This window comes from Phytophthora sojae (genome assembly GCF_000149755.1).
Source record: "Phytophthora sojae unplaced genomic scaffold PHYSOscaffold_10, whole genome shotgun sequence".
In the NCBI taxonomy this organism is placed as follows: Eukaryota; Oomycota; class Peronosporomycetes; order Peronosporales; family Peronosporaceae; genus Phytophthora; species Phytophthora sojae.
The window spans coordinates 2,243,850-2,265,256 of record NW_009258124.1 but is presented as its reverse complement, the minus strand read 5'-3'; the positions used below and the strand labels follow the sequence as shown (position 1 = coordinate 2,265,256).

The 21,407-nt window shown below is 58.5% G+C and overlaps 7 protein-coding genes across 7 annotated transcripts; 4 read left to right on the top strand and 3 right to left on the bottom strand.

The window, feature by feature from the left end:
* Positions 1-1,438: 1,438 nt before the first annotated feature.
* On the top strand, positions 1,439-1,993 carry PHYSODRAFT_339658 (hypothetical protein; the record flags this gene model as incomplete). The annotated part of the gene is made up of 2 exons (XM_009537647.1): positions 1,439-1,473; positions 1,726-1,993. The coding sequence occupies 2 exons, from the start codon at positions 1,439-1,441 to the stop codon at positions 1,991-1,993; spliced, it is 303 nt and encodes a 100-aa protein (XP_009535942.1).
* A 577-nt stretch (positions 1,994-2,570) lies between these two features.
* Positions 2,571-7,881, top strand: PHYSODRAFT_352786 (hypothetical protein; the record flags this gene model as incomplete). The annotated part of the gene is made up of 5 exons (XM_009537646.1): positions 2,571-3,650; positions 4,260-4,494; positions 4,566-4,966; positions 5,045-5,125; positions 5,200-7,881. 5 exons carry the CDS (start codon positions 2,571-2,573, stop codon positions 7,813-7,815), a joined length of 4,413 nt encoding a protein of 1,470 aa, XP_009535941.1. The 3' UTR covers positions 7,816-7,881.
* A 70-nt stretch (positions 7,882-7,951) lies between these two features.
* PHYSODRAFT_339655 (hypothetical protein) lies at positions 7,952-10,980 on the top strand (the record flags this gene model as incomplete). The annotated part of the gene is made up of 3 exons (XM_009537645.1): positions 7,952-8,467; positions 8,538-8,613; positions 8,681-10,980. The coding sequence occupies 3 exons, from the start codon at positions 7,952-7,954 to the stop codon at positions 10,978-10,980; spliced, it is 2,892 nt and encodes a 963-aa protein (XP_009535940.1).
* A 94-nt stretch (positions 10,981-11,074) lies between these two features.
* On the bottom strand, positions 11,075-12,042 carry PHYSODRAFT_249879 (hypothetical protein; the record flags this gene model as incomplete). Its single annotated transcript, XM_009537644.1, has 2 exons — positions 11,075-11,694; positions 11,769-12,042. 2 exons carry the CDS (start codon positions 12,040-12,042, stop codon positions 11,075-11,077), a joined length of 894 nt encoding a protein of 297 aa, XP_009535939.1.
* A 279-nt stretch (positions 12,043-12,321) lies between these two features.
* PHYSODRAFT_339653 (hypothetical protein) lies at positions 12,322-15,258 on the bottom strand (the record flags this gene model as incomplete). Its single annotated transcript, XM_009537643.1, has 1 exon — positions 12,322-15,258. One exon carries the CDS (start codon positions 15,256-15,258, stop codon positions 12,322-12,324), a length of 2,937 nt encoding a protein of 978 aa, XP_009535938.1.
* Positions 15,259-15,776: 518 nt separating this feature from the next.
* Positions 15,777-17,247, top strand: PHYSODRAFT_249900 (hypothetical protein; the record flags this gene model as incomplete). Its single annotated transcript, XM_009537687.1, has 2 exons — positions 15,777-16,496; positions 16,633-17,247. 2 exons carry the CDS (start codon positions 15,777-15,779, stop codon positions 17,245-17,247), a joined length of 1,335 nt encoding a protein of 444 aa, XP_009535982.1.
* Positions 17,248-18,593: 1,346 nt separating this feature from the next.
* On the bottom strand, positions 18,594-20,825 carry PHYSODRAFT_549898 (hypothetical protein; the record flags this gene model as incomplete). Its single annotated transcript, XM_009537642.1, has 1 exon — positions 18,594-20,825. The coding sequence occupies one exon, from the start codon at positions 20,823-20,825 to the stop codon at positions 18,648-18,650; it is 2,178 nt and encodes a 725-aa protein (XP_009535937.1). The 3' UTR covers positions 18,594-18,647.
* Positions 20,826-21,407: the final 582 nt, after the last annotated feature.

Here is a 21,407-nt window from a genome sequence, read left to right as displayed (position 1 = left end):
ATTGAGTCGGCTGTGTCTTCAACCAGCACGTTGGCGAACAGCAAGCAGCCGATGATGGCCGGTGCGATCAACCACGTCGTGTAGTGGCCTACAACCAGCAAAGTAAAATCGTTAGAAGACGAAGACACTTCCACAAGTGGCATAACGTCCAACCTACCTAACCACGCGAAGTACAGCCCGACTTTCTCGCCGAAGTAGTCCTTGATTTCTTTCAGCGGTTGGGCCCAGGGCGCAAACTTGAAGCTGAACCACTTCTCTCGGAGCTTGTTGAGGTCCGCGTTATCATGCAGCGGGAAAGCAGCAACAAGACACTTGTCCCTCAAAAGCTCGCTGATGTTCAGGCCGCAGCCGCCCTCACCGCGCGTCTTGATAATGTTAAGCAACAGCTTGATCCTGTATCAATCGAACTGATCAGTATATATGCAAAGAACACAAGCTTCCAGCATTAAACGCACCGATCGACGCCGCGGAATGGAATCTGCTTCTCTCCGTACTTCCTGTACGCCGGGTACAGGCGTGGCTCCACCTCGAACTTGGCGAAGATGTTCTGGTACGGGTCGCGGTGCGATACATGGTGCTCGTCCTTGATGATGATCTTCTTGATGTTCTGCTCTTCATAGCCCGCCTCGGCGATCTTGCGCAGCTCGCCGGCGTCGAACTCGACCTTGTAGTCAATGCGGTCCGCCTCCTTGGACAGTCGCTCCAGCGTCGCGCGCAGCTTGCAGAAGACGTGGCCGCGGTCCGCCGAGTAGAACATCTTGGTCTCAATACCGCCGCGCGCAAGGTGCTGCAGGATGGTGCGCATACTGAACTTCTTCTGCTCGTCCGTGAGCTCGGCGGACTCGTCGTGCACCTGGAAGACCAGCACGTAGTCGAACGAGTAGCCGTTCTCGCGCTCGAACTCCTCGTCCAGCTGGAGCCGCACGTCCTTGGCCTGCAGCGAGGCGTTGAGCGAGGATCCGCGGCGAGAGACCCCCATCTTGATGGCCCGGAGCTTGCCCGCGACGCCCTCGGACATTGGTGGCCGACTGATTGATACACTAACTTCTAGACGCTGTAACTTTGGCTACACGCGGCGGTGAGAGGCACCGAGCGCACGGTTCGAGAGCTCCGCGTCTCCGCGACAACTTGGCAAGTGCGTGGCAGCAACGGACAGCGGCGTCAGTGTCGCCGCCGCTGCGATGATGCGCAGGTAGTTGCGCCTCTTTGAGCTTGAGGCGGGCCGGTTTCGGAAATGCCGCAACGGCCCGATGGGTTAAAAAGTGTACCCACTGTCTTTCTTGATGGCCAAGCGATTTGACTTGGTCTCTGTATGGGCCAACGTGAAGATCGGTCAGCTGTAGACGAGAGGGCAAGTCCGACGTGGCCTGCACTCGCTCGGCCCGGGCGGCATTGCAGTGCAAAGCAACAAGAGACTTGGGGCTGATAGTGGCCTGCAATGTTGATGGACAAAGGTCTGGCGTTGCCATTCCGGTGCGTTGGCGCCAAGGAGATGCACGCTGGGCTCTATCTGACACTGCAGCGCTGCATTAGGCATCGACTCGGTCGTCCAAGACAATGCAAAGCTACCTACTGAGTAGGGTGATCCATGTCAATTTGTTGAGCACGAAGCTGCTGTGAGGAAGAGAGCAATGCAATGCTTGGATCCCCCTCCGACTTCAACAATCGATACATGGCTACTAAATTAATTAAAATAAAAATGAAAGGTGTTTGCGTGGTTTTAAGCCTCATTTTACGAGCGTCGTCCGGGGACAAGATGCTCTGGCGGCAGGCGACGCGCGTGGAGGAGCGCGCGGACGTGGCGGCCGAGTACGAGGCGTATCTGCAGGAGAAGGAGCGCAAGAGCAAGGGCCGCAGCAGCAGTGGCGGCGGCAACAGCAAGACCAGTCCGCAGCAGGCAGCGCCGGCGTTCGAGTCCATGGCCGCGCGACAGGAAGCGCGGCGACAGAACGTCCGCTCGCGGATCGGCCTGGACGTCCACAGCTCCAATTAACAGCCAGTCGCTCGCAGATCCGTCTCCAGGCGGTGGGGGGCTTGGCTTTACGGTGAAGACGCTGAGTAGATCGCTGAAGAAGAGCGAGCGTTGTGTCCACATGTGACGAGCGTGTCAAGTTGAGAGCCGTATGTAGCTAACCCCCGTCGTGAGTGCCTCGGCCTCAATTCAGATGTTCAATCCAGCTGCTGCTGCCGCCTTCGTTTGCTGCCGTCCTGCCATTTCGAGGTGGAGGTGTCTTCACGTGTCGTCGCTACTGTATCACAAGCAATGTTGTCCGCAGCGATGCAGCCGGCCGGCCTTACCGCTTTGATCGCCCCATCGTGACGAGCTCCCTCCCTCATCTGTCATCTCCAGCCCATCATCTCCCTCTCATTATGCCCAGCTATCTCTCCGTACAGGTAGGTACCTAACTATCCCCCACTCCGCCTCCGTCAACTTCAGTTCCCCTCCTGCCAGCAATCCCATCTCTCTCATCTATCATCCCCTCCCTCTCTTCAACTATAGCGCACGATAACGGACGCCGCGCATACAAACCGCCAGTCAGTCGCACTCTCTCATCATCATCGGCCGGCCCATGGTGTGGGAAGGCTCGTCGCCGCTGCTGCCGACGGCGCACCGCCGCACGCGCAACGCCAGCACCGGCAGCTTCCCGGAGACCCACGCGGAGACGGCGCCCGAGTCCCCGCGCACGCGCTTCAAGGAGCGCGAGCGGGCCGCGCGTCTCCGCGGCGGGCCCGCGTCGGCCCGGCAGCGCGCGCTGCGCCGCCTTCCGGCGCTGCTGGGGCTGCTGGCCGCGGGCTTCGCGCTGGGCTACTACGCGCAGCTGCTGCTGTTCTTCTGCCACGTGCGGCTGGGCTTCACGGCCGAGGTGCTGCCCACGAGCGAGGTGGGGCTCGTGGAGAAGCTCACGGCCTCGCTCATCGAGCACACGCAGCGCGTCGTGTTCGTGTGCAAGAAGACCAACTGGGACTTCGTGGGCTTCATCGCCAGCCCGCACACCATCCTGTTCGCGCACGACGACGTGGCCGTGCCCGCCGCGCTCGAGGACACGCTGCGCGTGGTGCGCCACGCGGGCGTGGACAGCTACATGAACCTGCACAACAAGACGGTGACCATCATGAGCCACGTGCACGCCGCGGACCCGCGCAACCACCTGCTCAAGCAGGACGACGAGGCCGTCATCTACTGGCCGCACTACTACCAGTGCCTCAAGAAGTGCACGGACCTGGACTCGTGCTACGCCGGGGACATGCACGTCAACATCGGGGACGCCACCAACACCAACTCGTACGTGTTCGCCACGGGCGGCTCGTACTTTGTGGGCAGCGCGCTGCTCAAGTGCATGCTGGAGAAGCCGATATTCGTGGAGCTGGACGGCCTCGACTACGGCGAGGACAAGACCGTGGGCAAGATGATCCACTACAACCGCTGCAAGGTGCAGTACGTGAGCTGCAAGTGGTTCAACAACGAGGAGGTCTACTCGCCCAACGCGCACATCAAGATGAGGAAGGGCGCGTCGGCCGAGATCCGGGAAGACACGGTGTTATTAGGCAGGGACGAGCAGCAGCAGCTGCTGCCCCCTCCCGAGAGGGAACTCGGCGGCGGCAGGATGCGCCGCCTCCAGGAGGACGAAGAGCAGGCAAAACAGGACGGCGTATGATGCACACATTCGCGCCAACTATGGGGTAAGCATCTTCGCACGCTGGAAATATAGCATTTTAGACTAGACGCACATGTGCTGTGAGGTGAGGGGGTACGCGCGTGGGGAATAGTGCAGGTTTCGCGGGCTGGAGGGGGGTATTCCGGTGGGAAAAGGTCATGTCGGCGACATCAAGGCGGCTACGGGAGGGTTGATTGCGAGAATTGGTGGTACTAAAAACATCTTCGGTGGTGACGGAGAAGGCTGAGGCTGAGGCAGGTAAGGCTTGAGGGCGTTATGGTGGTTGCCACAGAACTTTGGACGATTAAGATGAAGGAAGGTAAGAAGCGGTGCATCTGAAAGCCTGAAAATAATCCGAGGCAAAGGTGAACGTCAGTAGCATGACTATTGCTGTTTCTTACCGTGACATTCCTCCGTCGCTCTGTATGCCCATGCGATGCAGACAGCGAAGAGCTAAAAATGGGGGCCCTTCCAGGCGTTAGGTGACTGAGCGCTGACGCAGGCTATTTTGAATTGCGGGGGGCCTGCGCGCGCGGCCCTGGAGCTCACAGTGAAGAAACTGGCGCGGCGTCTCGCGTCGTACACGAGCTCTGGTCGAGCGAGTCGGTGACAATGGGCTGCGGGGCCTCGTTCATGCAGCGGCCGGATGGCGAGTCCAAGATTGTGCCGTCCCCTGGAAGCGGCGGCGCTGCGGCCAACAAGGCCGCCCGCTCTCCTCTGACCAAGGAGCAGATCAACTCCCGCATCGTTTGCTCACCCAAAACCATGAAGACCAAGGTCACGCCCAAGCTCAACACCCAGTACGCCTTCGTCTCGCAGCGAGGCTACTACCCCGATGGTGAGTCAGACTAACATACTATTCAGTGTTGTTTGACTATCGAGTCTAACCATTGCGTGTGTGTTTATTAGCCCTCGACAAGCCCAACCAGGACAGCTGCACTATTCTACCAGCGTTCATGGGCGACGCCTCGAAAATGTACTTCGGAGTTTTCGACGGTCACGGTACAACAGGAGATTTATGCGCGTCATTCGTTCGGAAGGAGTGTCCCGAGCGTCTGGTTCGCATCCTGGACCGCAAGAACTGCTCCTTCTTGGAGGCCTACTCCAAGTCGTTCGAGGAGACCAACGCGCGTCTGCACGCGTCGCGTATCGACGACAGTTTGAGCGGCACTACGGCCATCTGCATGTTCCTCGACGGCGAAACCATCCACGTCGCGAACGTCGGCGACTCTCGAGCTGTTATCGCCACCATGAGCGAGGGCAAACTCGTCGCACAACCGCTCTCCGTCGATCAAACCCCCTATCGTTCGGTATGTGCAAATCGGTTGTGTTTCACAGTGGAAAAGGCATTGAAGAACTGACGAATTATCTGCTGTTCAATGCAACAGGATGAACGCGAGCGTGTAAAACGATCCGGAGCTCGAGTGCTCACTATGGATCAGCTGGAGGGTATCGCTCCTGTCCACGATGTGAGTTGTGTGTTATTTTTCCTGTTATTGAGAAGAATACATCCTCACTGGTGTGCGCACTTACGTGTCGATAGAACTGGGCGGCGAATCTGAACGATCAGGTGGACGAAGACGGCGATCCGCCGCGGATTTGGTCCCCTTATGGCGCTTTCCCCGGTACAGCCTTCACGCGCAGTCTTGGTGACGAGATCGCAGAAACATTAGGAGTGATTGGAGTTCCGGAGATCACCTCGCTGCAGCTAACGGAAGACGACAAGTTCGTGGTGATTGCCAGCGATGGTGTGTTCGAGTTCCTGACCAGTCAAGCCGTCGTCGACATGGTGGCGCAGTACGAAGACCCGCTCGAAGCTTGCCACAAGGTGGTGGCGGAGTCTTACCGACTCTGGCTCACGTACGAGCTACGCACGGATGACATCACCGTCATCTGCGTGTACTTTAACTTCAGCGAGGGTGCCGTCACAGCGAATGGTGCTTCGATTGGAGGCTCGCCCAGGTCCAACTCGATGGCCAGGCGCTTGCCCCGCCAGACGAGCGAGAAAGACCTCACGCAGCAGCTTCGTCCCGTGCGTCGCGGTATGTCCAAGGAGAAGCGTCGTGCCCAGATGCGCAAGGATATGGCTCAGCTTGTCAAGGAGGAGGACTTGGCGTATCGCGTGAGCGACCACGCGATCCCAAAGACGTCGACCGAGCTCCGGCTGCTTGAAGCGCTCACGAAGAACAACTGGCTGTTCAGGCAACTCACGCAGGCCCAGAAGGACGACATCTTCGCCGTCATGGAGCGTATCACCGTTCGTGAAGGCGACATGGTCATTCGACAGGGAGACCCTGGCGACAAGTTCTACATCGTCGAGAGCGGCGACTATCAGGTGAGTGTGCGTGGTGCTGATGGAGGTCCCGAAAGCATCGTGCACACGTACACACAAGCCCCCATTATCCCCGGACAAGACACGGACTTGCAGCCTGCGTCGTTCGGCGAGCTTGCGCTGATGCACAACAGCCCGCGTTCATCGTCAGTGAAGGCACTATCGGCTGGTGTGCTGTGGGCCATCGACTGCCGCGCATTCCGGCGCGTATTTATTAAGGCTCCGACGTCGGTGCTGGTTCAGACACTGAAGAAGGTGGACGTGCTCAAGACGTTGACGAAGGCGCAGCTCGAGCGCCTAGCCAACAACCTCACAGAGGTTGTATACCACGATGGTGACTACATCATTAACCAGGGAGACGTAGGCGACACGTTCTACGTGATTCAAGAGGGAGCAGTGATCTGTACGATCTGGGAGGACGACCCAGTCGCTGGCCCCGGCAAGAAGCGGACGTCGCGCGAGGTGCTACGACTGAAGAAGAACCAGTACTTCGGCGAGCGCGCGCTCTTGAATGACGCGCCACGAGCCGCTAATGTCATCTCGGTGGGACGTACGAAGCTGCTACAAGTGGGTCGGCGCGAGTTTGAGGAAGTGTTAGGCTCGTTGCAGGACATGATCGAGGCTGATCGTCTCCAGCGTGAGGCACGGCACAACTTCGAGACTGCAGTGAAGAACCTCATCTATAGCCCTGCAGCGCACGGTTCAAGACGCAATTCGATGGCCATGGGGCCGTTGCGGCCTCAGGACATGCGCTTCCGACACGTGCTACAGCCCACGGACTTTGGTTTCTTGGCGCTGTACCAGGGCGTGAGTGATACGAAGCGGTTCTTCACGGTCAATGTCTTCTCCTTACAGCAAGTGGCAGCAGACCGGCGCGGCGACGAAGCAGCGCGCTACGTGACAACCCACAAGACGATTCGTCTGGACACGCCATTGGTGCCGGAGATGGTGGCGTCGTGGCGAGACGACCGCGCATTGTACCTATCGTATGACACCGTCATGGTCACAGACCTGTCCGCAATGCTGGCCGACGAGCCGAACGGGAGGTTCGCCAACGAATTGACAGTGCGCGGGTTTGCAGCGCAGGCGCTGCTCATGCTCGAGTACATTCATCAGGCCGGCTACGCGTACCGAAACCTCAGCAGTGAGAACGTCATGGTCGACACGCGCGGATACCTGCAGCTGCACGACTTCCGTCACATGAAGCGGCTGCCGGACGAGACGCGGACGTACACGATCTGCGGGACGCCCGAGTACATGGCTCCGGAGATGGTCTCGGCTCGTGGCCACACGAGCAGCGCCGATATCTGGTCACTGGGCATCCTTATCTATGAGATGCTGTGCGGCCGCACGCCGTTCGCGATCGGCAGCAACGACGAAGACCCGTCCGGGGCCAACACGACCGACAAGAGCTTCGGCTCGGAGGCCAACCCGACGTCGCGACTCACGAACGAGAAGGACGTGACCATGGCCGTGTACTCCAAGATCTCTCGACACAACAAGGGCGCGCTCAAGTTCACGCGGGACGACCTGTCGCCCGAAGCCTGTGACCTGGTCCAGCAACTGCTGGACCCGTTCCCGGACGACCGACTGGGTGGCCAGGGCCTCGTGGACATCGCAAAGGGCGGGTCCGTCATCCGCGCGCACCCCTGGTTCGACGGCGTCGACTGGATTGTGTTGGCCTCGAAAACCCAGGACCGGGAGCACGCCGAGGCGTTGACCAAGCTGATGGAGGAACAGCTCGCGTCTTCCACCACGGCCGAGATGCCCATGCTGGAACCGGTAGCGAGAGACAGCGGGGACCTCGACTGGCTCGAGAACTTCTGATGAACAATGCGTGAGTTTGCTAGGTAGATGAATGATGAATAGATGTCCTCGGGACAGTTGAAGGTGAAGGGTCGGTATCCAAATGCTATCGGCCTCTTGGGCACTTTCCATTATCGTGTTTGGCTGGTAGGATTCCATGGGCGCCAAGGAAGCGGAGCCGGCCCCCGAGGGCACTCGGCCCATGATGATCTCGATGCGCGAGATGGAGACGCTCGGGCTCAAGACCGGCAGCGGGCTGCGCGAGACCGTCGAGTTCAAGGTGTTCACGCGCCAGGAGGTGCTAGACCAGATCGCCCAGGTGGGCTTCATGTGTCCATTCCACGAGTTCCGCGCCGACGTCGCCAAGATGCCCGCGGGCGACGACATCCTCATCGTGGCCGACCCGAACGAAACGTACGGGGAAAACTGGCTGCTGTGTCTGACGCGTCGAGCATTCGAGTCGCAGATGGAGCTGATCAAGCGACGCGAGCAAGATCGGCTGGACGCCCTGGCGGCCCAGGAGAAGGAGGCCAGCGCTGCGGCCGACGCCAACGACATGTCCAAGATCGTGTACGAGGACAAACCCGTGCTTTCAAGGCCATGGACGTCAGCCACAGCGCGTGAGACGCATGACGATGTTGAAGCGTTGAGTATCAAACCGTCTCGACCACTGGTAAGCAATGACAGGCTTCAGATCGTTCATTTAAAGCGTGGTAATGATGCTATTGTGCTGCTTGCTGTAGATCACAATGTCGGTGACCAAGATGTCGGATGAACTCAATGCGGACAACAAGTTCAGTGACCGCGATGCGGATCAGTGTACGCTTTTGCTAAGATATAGTGCGTGTATCAATCTTCTGCTCACTTTGTTGTGAGTTTGTTGTAGGTTTCGTGGAGTGGAGGCAGCATAAAGATCCAAATTACGAGCTGACTAGGCTGGAGCAGGATGTGGGGTTGCAAGGCACGCCGGCGTTGGTGGACGGCACCACACAGACGAGTTGGTTCCGTTCCGTGAACAGCGCGCTGCAGTACGAGCCGATTGTGATGGAGCCGGCCCAGCGTCGAGCCGAAATGGACAGCGACAAGATCCAGGCGTTCCTGGATCGCGTGCTGCCTCGCGTGGAGCGCGCGCTGCAGCAAAACGAGACGCTGGACGTGTTCTTGGACCCGTTCGCCCATCTGCTGGAAGAAGAGGACGCGTCGCTGGGCAACAAGAACAATGAGAATGCGATGCGTGAGCTGCGCAGCTTTACCGACCTCGTGTACAGCAAGAACAAGACTTTGCCTGCGATCGACTGGCACCCACGGCGTCATGGCGTGGTCGCAGTTGCTGCTGCAGCTAACGCATCATTCGCTCGACGTCTCGACCTGCTGGACACCGTGGACAGCTCGTTCATCCTCATCTGGAACTTCGTCGACCTCATCCACCCTCAGATCATGCTCGAGTCTCCGCAGGACGTGCTCACCATGCGCTTTAACCCGGCAGCGCCACACCTCGTAGCTGCCGGGCTGTACAACGGGCAGGTGATCGTCTGGGACTTTTCAAAGGCGGAGCACCTGCTCTCTAAGATGAAGACAACGAAAACTTCCTCTGGATCTGGCGGGGCTGGCGGTGGAGCAGCGGGTGGCTCGAGTGCCTCCTCCTCTTCAAAGGGTGGGCGCGGAGACGATGATACTCACAAGCAAGTGCCCCCAGTAAAGCCCCTGTACGTGTCGTATATCGACGTGAGTCATCGACGGCCTGTAGCGGACCTGCAGTGGCTACCAGCAGGCGTCGAAGTCAATAGCCGAGGCCACGTCGTGGCATCTACCGGTGCGGACGCTGGGGCTGTCAACCAATTCGTCACGATCGCTGCAGACGGACAGGTTTCGTTCTGGGACCTGCGCTTCAAAGACCCGAAGTATCGAGGGATGACTCGTGCCAAGGTCGACAAGGCTGGTACTGCAGCAAGCTCAAGCAAGGACAGTGCCGCCGCGCCTGACGTGCACTTTGTTCCCATCTACTCCATCTCGTTGACCAAGCTTGACAGTCCTGGGGAACTAACCCTGCAGACGCTGTGGCTTGAGAAGCCCCGCGATGAATCTGGAGGTGGCGATGGAGGAGGTGGCGGCGTACCAGCCCTCACCAGCCATTTCTACTGCGGTACTGAGGAGGGTGAGTTTGTCTACGCTGACTGGCGTCCCCACGCACCAGCTAAAGGCACCGGTAATAAGGGCGACGAAGGCGGCAGGGGTGAAGAAGGCGTCGAGTACGTCCAGTGGCTGTGTCGAGACCATTCTCGCCCCATCTTGGGGCTGTGTGCGTCTCCGTTCTTCCCCAGTATCTTCTTGACAGCGAGCGAGTCGCATTTTCACCTCTGGAACGTCGCACAGCAGCACGAAGGTGGAGCTGCTGCCGACGCCAACAACCCTGCTGCAGCGTCCAATGGCCCTATCTTCGTGTCTCCGTTGACTCCATCAGTTATCACGTGCGTAGCGTTCTCACCGACGCGGCCGGGTGTGATCTTCTTAGGCAAGGCCGACGGGATGCTGGAGGTCTGGGACTTCCTGGATCAGTCTCATCGTTCGAGCTTGTCTATCGGAGTCACGGCCTGCGCACTGACGTCTATCGAATTCCGTTCGCCTGTCGTAACTACGAACGCCAGCGGTAATGCTGCGAATGCCTCGGCAGCTTCGGGGGCGGGCGGTGGGGCAGCAGCCGGTCGAGCGAAGCCAGCGGATGGGGCCGTTGGGGCCCGAGGCCGTAACAATCCTGGCCCTGGCGCGCCTGCAGGGGGCAATGCTTCCGGATCAGCCAACGTCAAGCAGCAGCTCGTGGCGGTTGGGGACCAGATCGGCAACCTGCACATCCTGGAGGTGCCTCGGACGCTTTCTCGCCCCACGAGTGGCGAACGCGCCGCGATGGAGGCGTACTTCAAGCGCGAGAGCGAGCGCATGAAAGCTGCTCGAGCTGCATCAAAATCGAGCGGCCCTGGCAACGATGGAGGCGCTCCGAGCTTGCGGCAGAACCGTGGCGAAGAGGGAGGCGCCCCAGGAACGGCGGCCGCGAACAACATCGCTGCGATGACTACCAAAGAGGTCGACGCTACGCGCGCTGGAGCTGCTGGACCCGACGACGAGGTTTTCAAGCAAATGGAGAGCGACTTCTGTCGCGACATGGGCATCGAGACTGCGCGCAGTGCGTGAGATAAGTCAGGGAGACGATAGCTTACCTTTGTCCAGGGCATTTTGTGTACACAAATCCAAGCATGTTCGGCTTCACGATACCTTTCTAGCGCGTCTAATTGGTATCCTCCACTGGTTCATGCAACGCATCCACGATGGCTTGCTCCACTGGGCTGTAGTCCCCGTCAGCTCTGTCCAAGTTCATCCTGTGATGCAGCCGCACGTTCGGGTTGCACATGATCCGCACCGACTCGACCCCCTTCTGGCCCAAGTTCTTGCTGCGTGCGTGCAGCAGGAACGGGTGCACCAGCATCACGTCGCCCGCCTTGCCGTTCACCTCGACCACCTCCCGACGCCGGAACTGCCTGGCCTGGTAGCTCACGGCGCCGCCCTTCATCCCACGCGGCTCGTTCTTCTCCAGCAGCCGCGCGACCCACTTGTGCGAGCCCACGGACAGCGCCGTGCCCCCCTCGCCCGGTCCGATGTCGGAGAAGAGAAAGATCAGCAGCAGCCCGGACTCTTGGCTGTCCACGTGGTGCTGGTACGACGCGCCGTCCACGTGCCACTTGCCCGCAGCCCCCCAGGGCGGCTCTGCCTGCTCCGGGAACGTGACCATCCACCACCCGAGCCCAAAGTCCTCCCACCGACCGTCGCCGCAGAGTTGATCCATCGCGCGCGTCAGCTTCGGGGTCACCACTTGGACCCACTCAGGGTCGTCCTCCGAAGTGTAGAGTTCTACCCGCAAGCCATAATGTTAGTTGTGTATTGCGTACAATAGCCACCAACGGGGGTAGATTCGTTGCACCGACCTGGGATGCCGTGCCGCTCGACCCACGTGCCCGAGTCTTTCGTGATCCCGTCCTGACCCAACCGTGACCAGATCAACTCTCGACACTTCTCGGCCGTGGCCTGCGGGAACGCGCCGGGCAGCAGCACGAATCCATCGCGGACGAACGAGGCAATGGCGTCCTGATCTAAGGGAGGTGCAGGCCGCTCGGGCTCGGTGGCGACGTGCTGCTTCTTGGTGCTGGTGGGCTCGGCGCCAGCGTCGCCGACGTCGAGCAGCTCACTTGGACGCTTCATACGAGTTGGAAATTTTGGTAAATTACCGGGTATCCTTATGTAAGGGTACCCGGTAATTTACCTCCTGTAAAATAAACAATTGCTACTTCAACTTCGTCGACTCTTCGAGATTCTCTAAAAGCAACTCAAAAAGCGACAGCCACCTCCAATAGAGAAGCAGACGAACATCATCGCTGAACGTGGTCCAATTTACACATGCATTTGCATTGTTGCTCTATGACCCGCTCGCTGGGAAAGTCGGGCGGGTTGCTACTGTCTGGCTGGTTGATTGTGCTCGATCTACGCTTCGACGTCGGCCACCTTGCGCTTCTTCTTGTTGCGGCCGTTGGTGGCGGGCGTGGCGGCGATCTCCTGCACGAAGCCCGTCCGCTCCTCGTCGATCGTTCGCTTTAAATACTTGAGGCCGGCAAGGTTGAAGCCAATGCGGCTCTTGTTGTCCACGAGCTGCGAGCGCAGGCGCTGCCACAGCAGCTCCAGCTCGTTGAACAGCCCCACGCGCGCGCAGATGGCCGAGTTGTGCAGCTTGAGCAGGAAGAGCAGCACGCGGCAGCAGAACTCCACCTCGAGGTGGCCGGAGATGAGCTGCAGCAGCAACCGGATCAGCCGCTCCACGTAGTCGAAGGGCAGCACGATCAGAGCCTCCTCCATGTCGTGCGGCCGGACGCGCCGCAGCGTGTGCAGCACGTATTTGAGCGGCGAGTAGCCAAGCAGCAGCATGTTGGGCGGACGCGTCGCCTTCTCCGGCTTCTTGGGTGCCTCCTCTTCCTCCTCCTCCACTTCGTTGCCCGGCTGAGCGTTGGCCCTGGCCTCCTCCGCAGCCTTCTTCTTTTCCTGCTTCCGCTTCTTAGCGGCGGCCGCGGCCTCCTTTGCCTTCTTCTTCTGCACACGCTCGAAGTCCGCGATGGCCTGCAGCTCGCTCTCCGCTAGGTCGATGGCCTCCATCAGACTCTCACCGGCACGCACCGACTCGATCGTGCGCTTGGAAGCCGACGCCGAGTTCTCGTTGTCTTCCTCGTCGTCGTCACCCTTCTCCTTGCCCAGTGCAGGCGCCTTGCCGTTGCTGTTGTTGGTCAGCTCGTCCTCGAAAAGCTGCTCCATCTCCTTCTCCTTCTCTTCCTCAATGAACACCTGGTCCTCTGTGCGAATGTACTTGCAGAGCGAACGGTCCTGAGAGCAACTCACCACGAAGCTGCCGTCACCGCTCACCGCGAGGCCCCACACCTCACCGAAGTGCTGGCGATCGATCTTTAGAATACGCTCGAAGTGGTCGCCATCCCAATAGCAGATCGACTTGTCCTTCGACGCGGTGAAGAAGTAGTGCGTCTTGCGCACGAACCGCACGCACATGATGCTGTCCTGGTGCGCAAAGATCGACTTGTGGCAGTCACCGAAGTCCAGACCCCACAGCTTCACGTTCTTGTCTGCAGACGCCGTCACCAGCATTGAGTCGTCCGACGAAATATCCATGGACATAACAGGCAGCTTGTGTCCGTACAGGCTCACGAAGAACTTGAGCGAGTCGTCGTGGAACACCTTGACCGTGCAGTCCAGCAGCGCCACCGCGACAACGAGCTTCTTGGCGTCCTTCGTGTTGCTGAAGCGCACGCACAGCACGTCGTCCGACATCTTCAGCATACGAGCGTGCGAAAGACCGAGACGCAGCGCGCTGTTGGGCTCCGCGTCGTCGGGGCGGTACATCTCAAAGTCCCAGAAGTTCACGTGCTGATCGGCACCACCCGTCACAATACCACGGCCGTCCGGGCGAACATCGATCGACCACACAGCGCTGCCGTTATGCGCCTCCTCGTCCTTCCAGATGCACTCACCCGAGTTCAGGTCGAAAAGCAGCAGTTGGCCCAGCTTGGTACCCACCACAACGTGCATGTTACCTGGTGCGAACACTGCTGACAGCGCAAGCGAAAGACCGTCGCTCAACGTACGAATGCACTGCAATGACCGCGAGTTCCAGACCTTCACGGACGCGCCCGACAGCGACAAGATGAGCTGGTCGTCCGAGCTGATGGCGACCTGGCGCACATCAGAGCGGTGGCCACTCAGCGTCAGCGCGTGCGACTTGTCATATCTGTCCTCGAGCGTCGCTGCGCTGGGCGACAGCGTGTACGTCTCAATGCTGTTGTTCTGCAGTCCGAGCATCAGCGAGGTGGTGCCATCCTTTGCAACATCCGGAGAGAACGCAAACGACTTCACACGGTGCGACGAGCGCACCACACACAGCAGCTCCAGCTCGTCCGTGGCCGAGTTGTCCGCGGCGTCCTCCTCGTCCACATCCTGCACCTTCGGGATGACCAGCTTCTTGCCCTTGCCGGCCTCCTCAGCCTGTTGCTGCTTCTTCTTGGCCTTCTCGCGCTGACGCTTCTCGCGACGTTGGCGTTTCTTCTTGATCTCGTCAGCGGAGCGCACGCGGTAGACCTCCACCGTCTTGCCAGCGCTCTGCACGCCCACGAGGTCTCCCTTGGGGCTGTAGGCCACGCGCGCGGCGCGGTCGTTGCTCTGTCTGTAGATGGATCCCACCAGCTTGACGGTCTCTCCTTCCTCGCCCTGCTGCTGCACGCTCCACACGCGGAGCTGGTTGTCCGAGGCGCCCGTGAGCATCCTGTCTCCCTTAGGGTTCACGGCCAGCGACCACACCTCGTTGCGGTGGCCCACGCACGTCTGCACGCAGTGCTGCGTCTCCAGGTCCCAGACCTTCACGAGCGTGTCCTTGGAGCTCGAGGCCAGCGTGGCGGGCGCCAGGAAGGCCAGCGCCGTGACCGCGTCCTTGTGGCCCTTGAGGCGGAAGAGACCCGTCTGGCTCACCAGGTCCCAGACGATCACGTCCGTGTCGCGCGAGCCCGAGGCCAGCTCCGCGCCGTCCGCGCGGTACGCCAGCGCCTCCACGGCGCCCTTGTGGCCGTCCAGCGTCACGACCAGCGCGCCCGTGGCCAGCTTGAACACGCGCACGGCGCCCGTCGAGTAGCCGCAGGCCACGTCGCTGCCGTCGGGGCTCAGCGCCAGCGCCGTGACCTGGCCGCCGCCGTTCTCGGGGCTCAGCAGGTCGCGCACCTTGTTGCCCTGGCGCACGTTCCAGACCGCCACGTCCTGCAGCGCCGGCGCGATGGCGAAGCGCCCGCTGGCGTCGTAGATGACATTGCCCTCCAGGGAGGCGATCACGCCGAAGGAGCACGCGCGCTCGTAGCGCAGGTACGACTTGACCATGCTGCTCGGGCAATTAGGATAATGAAATGCGCGTTGGTTGGTGAGGAGCTACGAACGCCGCCGATTGGCGGAAAATATTAGTACCATGGAAGTGGTACATCATGTGGCGTACATAAAGGCAAGTTGATGTGGTCAGGCCAACACAATCTCCACGATCGAGAGAGCAGCGTATGTGGCGAACGCTTATAACTGACAACTTTTTGTTTTCGCCTTGAATCTGTTTGTACCTTGAAATCTTTGCTTTGCTTTGCTTTGTTTTGCTTTGCGAAAGTGTGTGTTGACATGATTGTTGTACAAACTGCTCGTTGTAGCGAGCGCAGATATGAGACAACGGAAACAAAAATGTTACTTATCCACCATTTAGAGTTATCGAGATAATCGCCTTAAAAGAGGCCAGGTTCAAAATCGTAACTAAACGAAGTCGTGAGAAAACGAGGAGTTTTGATTTTCAAAAATTTGAAGGGGGTGTATCGGCACGGATACCATTTCGAATACCACTCGGACCACTACCTACAGCCATGCAGACACCACCCACGACGCCGACAGCACCGACCTCGCGCGCTGCAGCGCCAACTGCGCAGCCTGCGCAACCTCCAGCGCTGCCTCTCTCAGCCTCGCCACCAACCACCTCGGCGCCAAGACCGCCAGCCACGGCTCCGAGTCCGCCAGCCGCGACGTCGGGTCCGTCAGCCACGACATCGCCCTCCCAGGCGCTGACTCCGCCGGCCACAACGTCCCCCTCCATGGCGCTGACTCTGTCGGCCACGGCACCCCTTGCTGCTCGGCGTCGCGAAGCAGACGAAGAGCCTGATTCTGCCGACGATTCTGTCTGTGGTGTCGATCCCACTGCTACCAGTGAGAGTGAGGTGAACGAGGACAGCAGCTACGACGACTTTACGCCTGATTCGGAGGCGTCGCCCAGCGACGACGAGGAACCGCTCACAGCAGAGAGCGCGAGCAGTGAAGCCGAAGATGAAGAGGATATTAGTATCTTTTTGAATGACGCGAGTCCTCGAGCCCGTGTGACTGAGGTGATTCATGCGGACGCGTGTGAGAACGAGTGCGTCAAGGGCAAGGCTCGTGAGTTGGTGTTCTTGCTGTGCTCGCTGGACCAGATGACGAAGCAAGAGCGCACCACGAGCTTGTACACGCTCCTGGCTGTGTTGATGCAGACCCCCACGGTTGAGCGTAAGAGAGGACGGGGTGACCGTGAGAAGTTTCCGTACATCCTCCCCTACGTAGGTCATGTGTGCCGACCCACTTTCGCGCTCTGCTATGGCGTAGTCCCCATTACCTTACAGCGCTACAAGATGCGCATCCGAGACGGTAACATGTCGATCAAGGCGCATGATAACCGGCTCAACACGCATGCAGCTCGTAGAGGCTGTTAGTTCGGCGTCCAAGAGCTCAATCACGGTGCATCTGCCTCGCGGAAGCTCAGCGTTCAAGTCCTACAAACCTATTCTCACCGAATTGTACAAACGTCTTGACGGCATCCAGAAGTTCCAGATTTTCACGATGGACGCATCGCAGCCGGGCGTCGATGTCCGCAAGAAAGGCCCCGAGAGCGAACCTGTAGAGATTAGTTTGAGCCATCAAATTGACGGGATCTTCACCACGAAGAAGAAGGTGCAGCGTATGATGACGGACCATATCGAGACGCTGTCCCCTCCTGTCCGCAACACCGAGAAAATTGCGCAGATGTACCACAAGATCAGGCCCTACGTTCCTGCTGAATTTCAGAGCGATCCCCTCTACGCCAAGCCTAGCGAACAGGAAGGAGAAGACGCCAAGTCACGGAAACAAGCACGACGTGAGCATCGCGCGGCAATGGCCGTGGCAGCTAAGGCTAACCAAGACCAGCGTGGTATCACGGAGGCTGTTGCGACGAAAAAGAACCCAGCAAAGAAGAGGGCTACTGCAGCAAAGAAGACGCAAAAGAACAAGAAGCACAAAGCTACTGCGGATCTGCCTGCTGAGCAAGAATAGGCAGCCCAAGGTTGTAGTCGATCATTATGATACTTATGTCCACAGTTCATTCAAAATGTTACTTACATCCAGATATCAAATTTTCTAAAACAATTCAAAAATATACTCCTGGTGATTTGAAGTGACGGCACAAAAGTGAGATTCTAACACTGTTAGGCTTCGAATTAGCTAAAACGGACAACATTGTCGGATTCGCTGACTAATTTTACACCAGTTCATCAAAAAAAAATTCCCTTTCGGGGTTGAAGTCGGACATATATTTTTTGACGGTCTCGTTCTCGGTCATTTCTTCATACCAGAAGCTCGGGAGGGGCTCAAACGAAAGAGGAGACATCCCTCTTTCCAATTATGCGCCTAAATCGCGATTCGTACTTAGGTTGATAAGTAACATTTTGTTTGCCGTCGTCTCATATGAGTCACACCGTCAAGCGCCATCGGTACGAAGTGATTTTGCTGTTTGTCCAGGCACTTTAAACGCTGTGACGGGATACACAACGCCGAGGCGGTGTTGCGCTGGCACATGTGGATGAAGCCATCATGCCACGATTGTATGTCGAGATCAATGCCGGACTAAACCAAAACTTACACGGCAGGTGGTGGGTGTCCACCCGAGAGCCTGAACTTGCGTGAGTCAGCGTCAACCTAAAAGTCTGCAATCAAGGATCTTGCAGAGTACTAGTACACCGGTCATGTCAACAGTATGTGATCTAGGCTAGTGTTCTCCACTAACATGTTAGCTGATTCTACTGGACACTAACTAACAGTTAGTTGAAAACTACACATGTTAGCTACACTGTATAGTGGAGGAAATGGGTACATGAGGAGATTACTTAGTAATCTGCACGAAAGCGTATTTACTAGCTGGTCTGGGTGTCTATATTGCACCGCATACTTTGACATAGGTAGGAGGTACCTAAGTCGTCTTCACTCTAAAAATCGGTCATCGTCTGCGCTGATAAGTGGTGTGCCAGCCCCCCATGTGAAGAGTTTGTACCTTGGCAACAGCCGACGAAGCTCTGCATTAAGCGTGACGTCGTCCTCGAGTTCTTCAAAGTATTATAGATTGGATGGTAAATTCTTAGTTTTGAGGGTGTATTTGTGTTCAGTTTGATACATCGCCCTTCTCGGCTGCCTTCGGTGCAAACATATACTCTTCATACTTTTGCTCTAACGCTACTAACATGTTAGCTCAAAATATTACTGTAGACACTAACTAACAGTTAGCTAGCATGTATAGCAACTAACATGTCAGCGTTAGGGAGTACACTAGATCTAGCTGTACCTCTTTCCTTCGTGATTTGCAGGATCATTTCGATGTTCATGGTAAGTTACTGTAACACGTATGTGAACATCAAAAGAGTGGATTGATAAATGACGAAGTCCTACAAAATGGTTGCTACTTATGACGAGGTATCCATCGCAGCGGGTTCCGACGCCTGGGTAGATGCAGGCTCCGCCGCCTGGGCACTCGCGGGCTCCGTCTTGGCAGCCTGCTTGCCCTTGATCTGCACCACCTTGGAGGCCGTATCAGCCAGTTTCTTCATCGCCGAGTATTGAGACTGGGTCACATCGCGGGTGTTGCTGTCAAAGCAGCACACAGAGCCCACCACCTGATCGTTCTGGTCCTTGAGGGGGAATCCGACGTAGAACTTGATGTCCATCGCAGACACTGCAGGCAGGTTCTGGAACCGAATGTCAGCCTCAGGGTTGGGCACCAGCAGCGGCGTGTCGTTCATGACCGTGTGCTGGCAGAAGGACAGTTCACGCGGCATGTGAAGCTGCCGCAGTGGCTCAGCGTTTGATGCCAGCACGTGCTGCTCGTCCTCCTTAATGAGCGTCACACAACCCGTAGCGCACTTCATTTCGCGCGCCAGCAGCTCACAGATCAGGTCCAGCTCCTCCGTGTCCTCGATCTTGGAGAGCCCACCCTTCTCAATGGCGTTGATACGCTCCTGCTCGTCCTTGGGCATCGGCGGCTTGCTGAATGACTCCAGATTGGGTGCCATATTGAGCGGGTAGTTGCGGCCGTTTGCGTTCGCAACCACGCACTCCTCCAGCGGCACCGTCTCGACGCGCAGCATTCCCTTGTCCAGCGCGTCAGTGTACTTCTTCGCTTCGTCGTCCGTAAGCCGGATCGACGACGTGACAGAAGAGCACTCGGAGCGGGTTTCCGCGTCCTCCTTCTCCTGGTTCATCAGGTGCCGAATCACCGACATTACGGACTTGCGTTTGCTGCCCGTTGAGTTCTGGAGCGCATCGTGCAGGAAGTTGGTCAGGGCCTTTCCAGGAGGCTCCTGCGCCGGGAGGCCGGCCAACCCCGAGTCAGGGACGATCTCAAGGCGTCCGCGTTTGTTCTGGTCGACACGCGAGTAGTCTCCGTTGGTCACGAACTCGACGCAGCGAGTGCAGGCGCGAACCGAGGACACACGACCATCCGGGGTCTCCATCGAGTGGATGCTCCAGCACTGGTGGCAGATCATGTATCCGCAGATGTGGCAGCGCTTTTTGCGGGTGAGCAGGCGCAGCGACTTGGCGCAGCAAGTGCAGCGGGAGTTCTTGGCCTCAAATGCAGAGCAGTCTGCGAGTGGCTGCGTGCCAAAGCGGCGACGACGAACGACTTCAGGCAACTGGCTGGCACCAGCGGCAAGGCGCATCAGGCGTTTTTGCCGCTTCTTGGAGCGAACGACCAGGTTGTTGCGGCTTCCGTCGCCGCCAAGGCTGTGGCTCATGGTTAGCTCAGTCTGCGTCGGGTCGAACTGAGGCCCGTCCTCCAGAGACGCCTGGGCGAAAAAGACAACACGAACGGAGTTGCTGGACGGGATCTTCTCGATGAGGTAGGCGGCCGTCAAGTCAGGCAGCTCGTCAATGCGGTCGGCTTTCATCTTGCCGGCCAGCAGCTCCTTCTCAGGGATGGAGGTGAGCGTCACCGTGAAGGCGTCCGCGCTGCTCTTCTTCTCAAAGTACTCGAGGTAGCACCACTGCTCGTGGTTCTTGAACATGCGCGAGCGCTCGAAGGCGCTGGTCTTGACTGCCAACTTGGACTCAATGTCTGACTTGCAGGCCGAGACCGAGGACGCGTCCAATGACCCGTCGACCGCGTGCACCACGGCGCCGTGGATGTAGTCCTTGTACAGGCTGCGCATGACCATGTCGTGGTCGCTGTCAGTGGTCGTGCTGAGGATGAAGGCCAGCTCGTTAAGACTCGCCTTCATCTCGCCCGTCGTCATGACCTCCTGGGCCGCCTCGAGTCCGTCACCATGCGAGAACGCCGTGAAGCCGTTGGCCACGGCCTTCACCTTCCAGTTGCTCAGCGAGGCCTGGCGGTTCGTGAGTCGGCGGAAGTCCACCTTGTCGGTCGCGTCGCGGGCCAGCTGCAGCAGGTCTGAGTTGCCGAGACGAACGCGCGACTGGTTTGACACCGGGTCGTGTTGGTCTGACTCAGAGTCGACGATCGACACCTCCTTGGTGGTCCGACGGTCCCATGTGTCATGCCACGAGCGCTCCGAGGTGAGGCGCTTGAGGCCGCTCTTGAAACTAGTCACGTTCGATCGCGACTTGTCGGTGAATGCTCCGAGCATGGTGAATCGGGAAGTGGGCCCGTTGGTGGATCGATCGAAGAAATAGAGCCCGTTGCCAACGTGGTGAGAGTCCAGCTTTCGACGACGGAAGGTGAGACTCTGCCCGCTGGCAGCCGGGACAAGAAACCATTTGGGATCGGGAGTCGGGAGAGCTTGACAACGGCGACCGGGGTTCGGCCTCAAGGACGAGGTGACGTGTTGACGCTCGGCCCGCCTTTGACAGCGCCGGTGTGTGTAACCTGCGTGTAAAGCGCACCATTGAGGCACGCAGTGTATCTCCTGGGTTTCGGGCAAAAATTCCTGGACCGAGGCCTTCAGGCGAAGTCTCTGCACCGCAACGATAGGGTGCGGCACTAAGTTCACTGCAGACGCTGTCGTGCATTAGCCAGCGAGGGGCCATTGTCTAGGACGCGCAGCAGCTACCGACAGGGCTAGACAACATTGTCACCGATGTATACAACTATAGCATTAGTCGGCTAGAAATCTTATCCCTCTGGGGGCAGAGCGCTAAGTAAGCCGCGCTCGTCACACCCCATTCGCGGGCCGAGGTGATCTAGACGTTGAAAGAATAGTATCTAACTG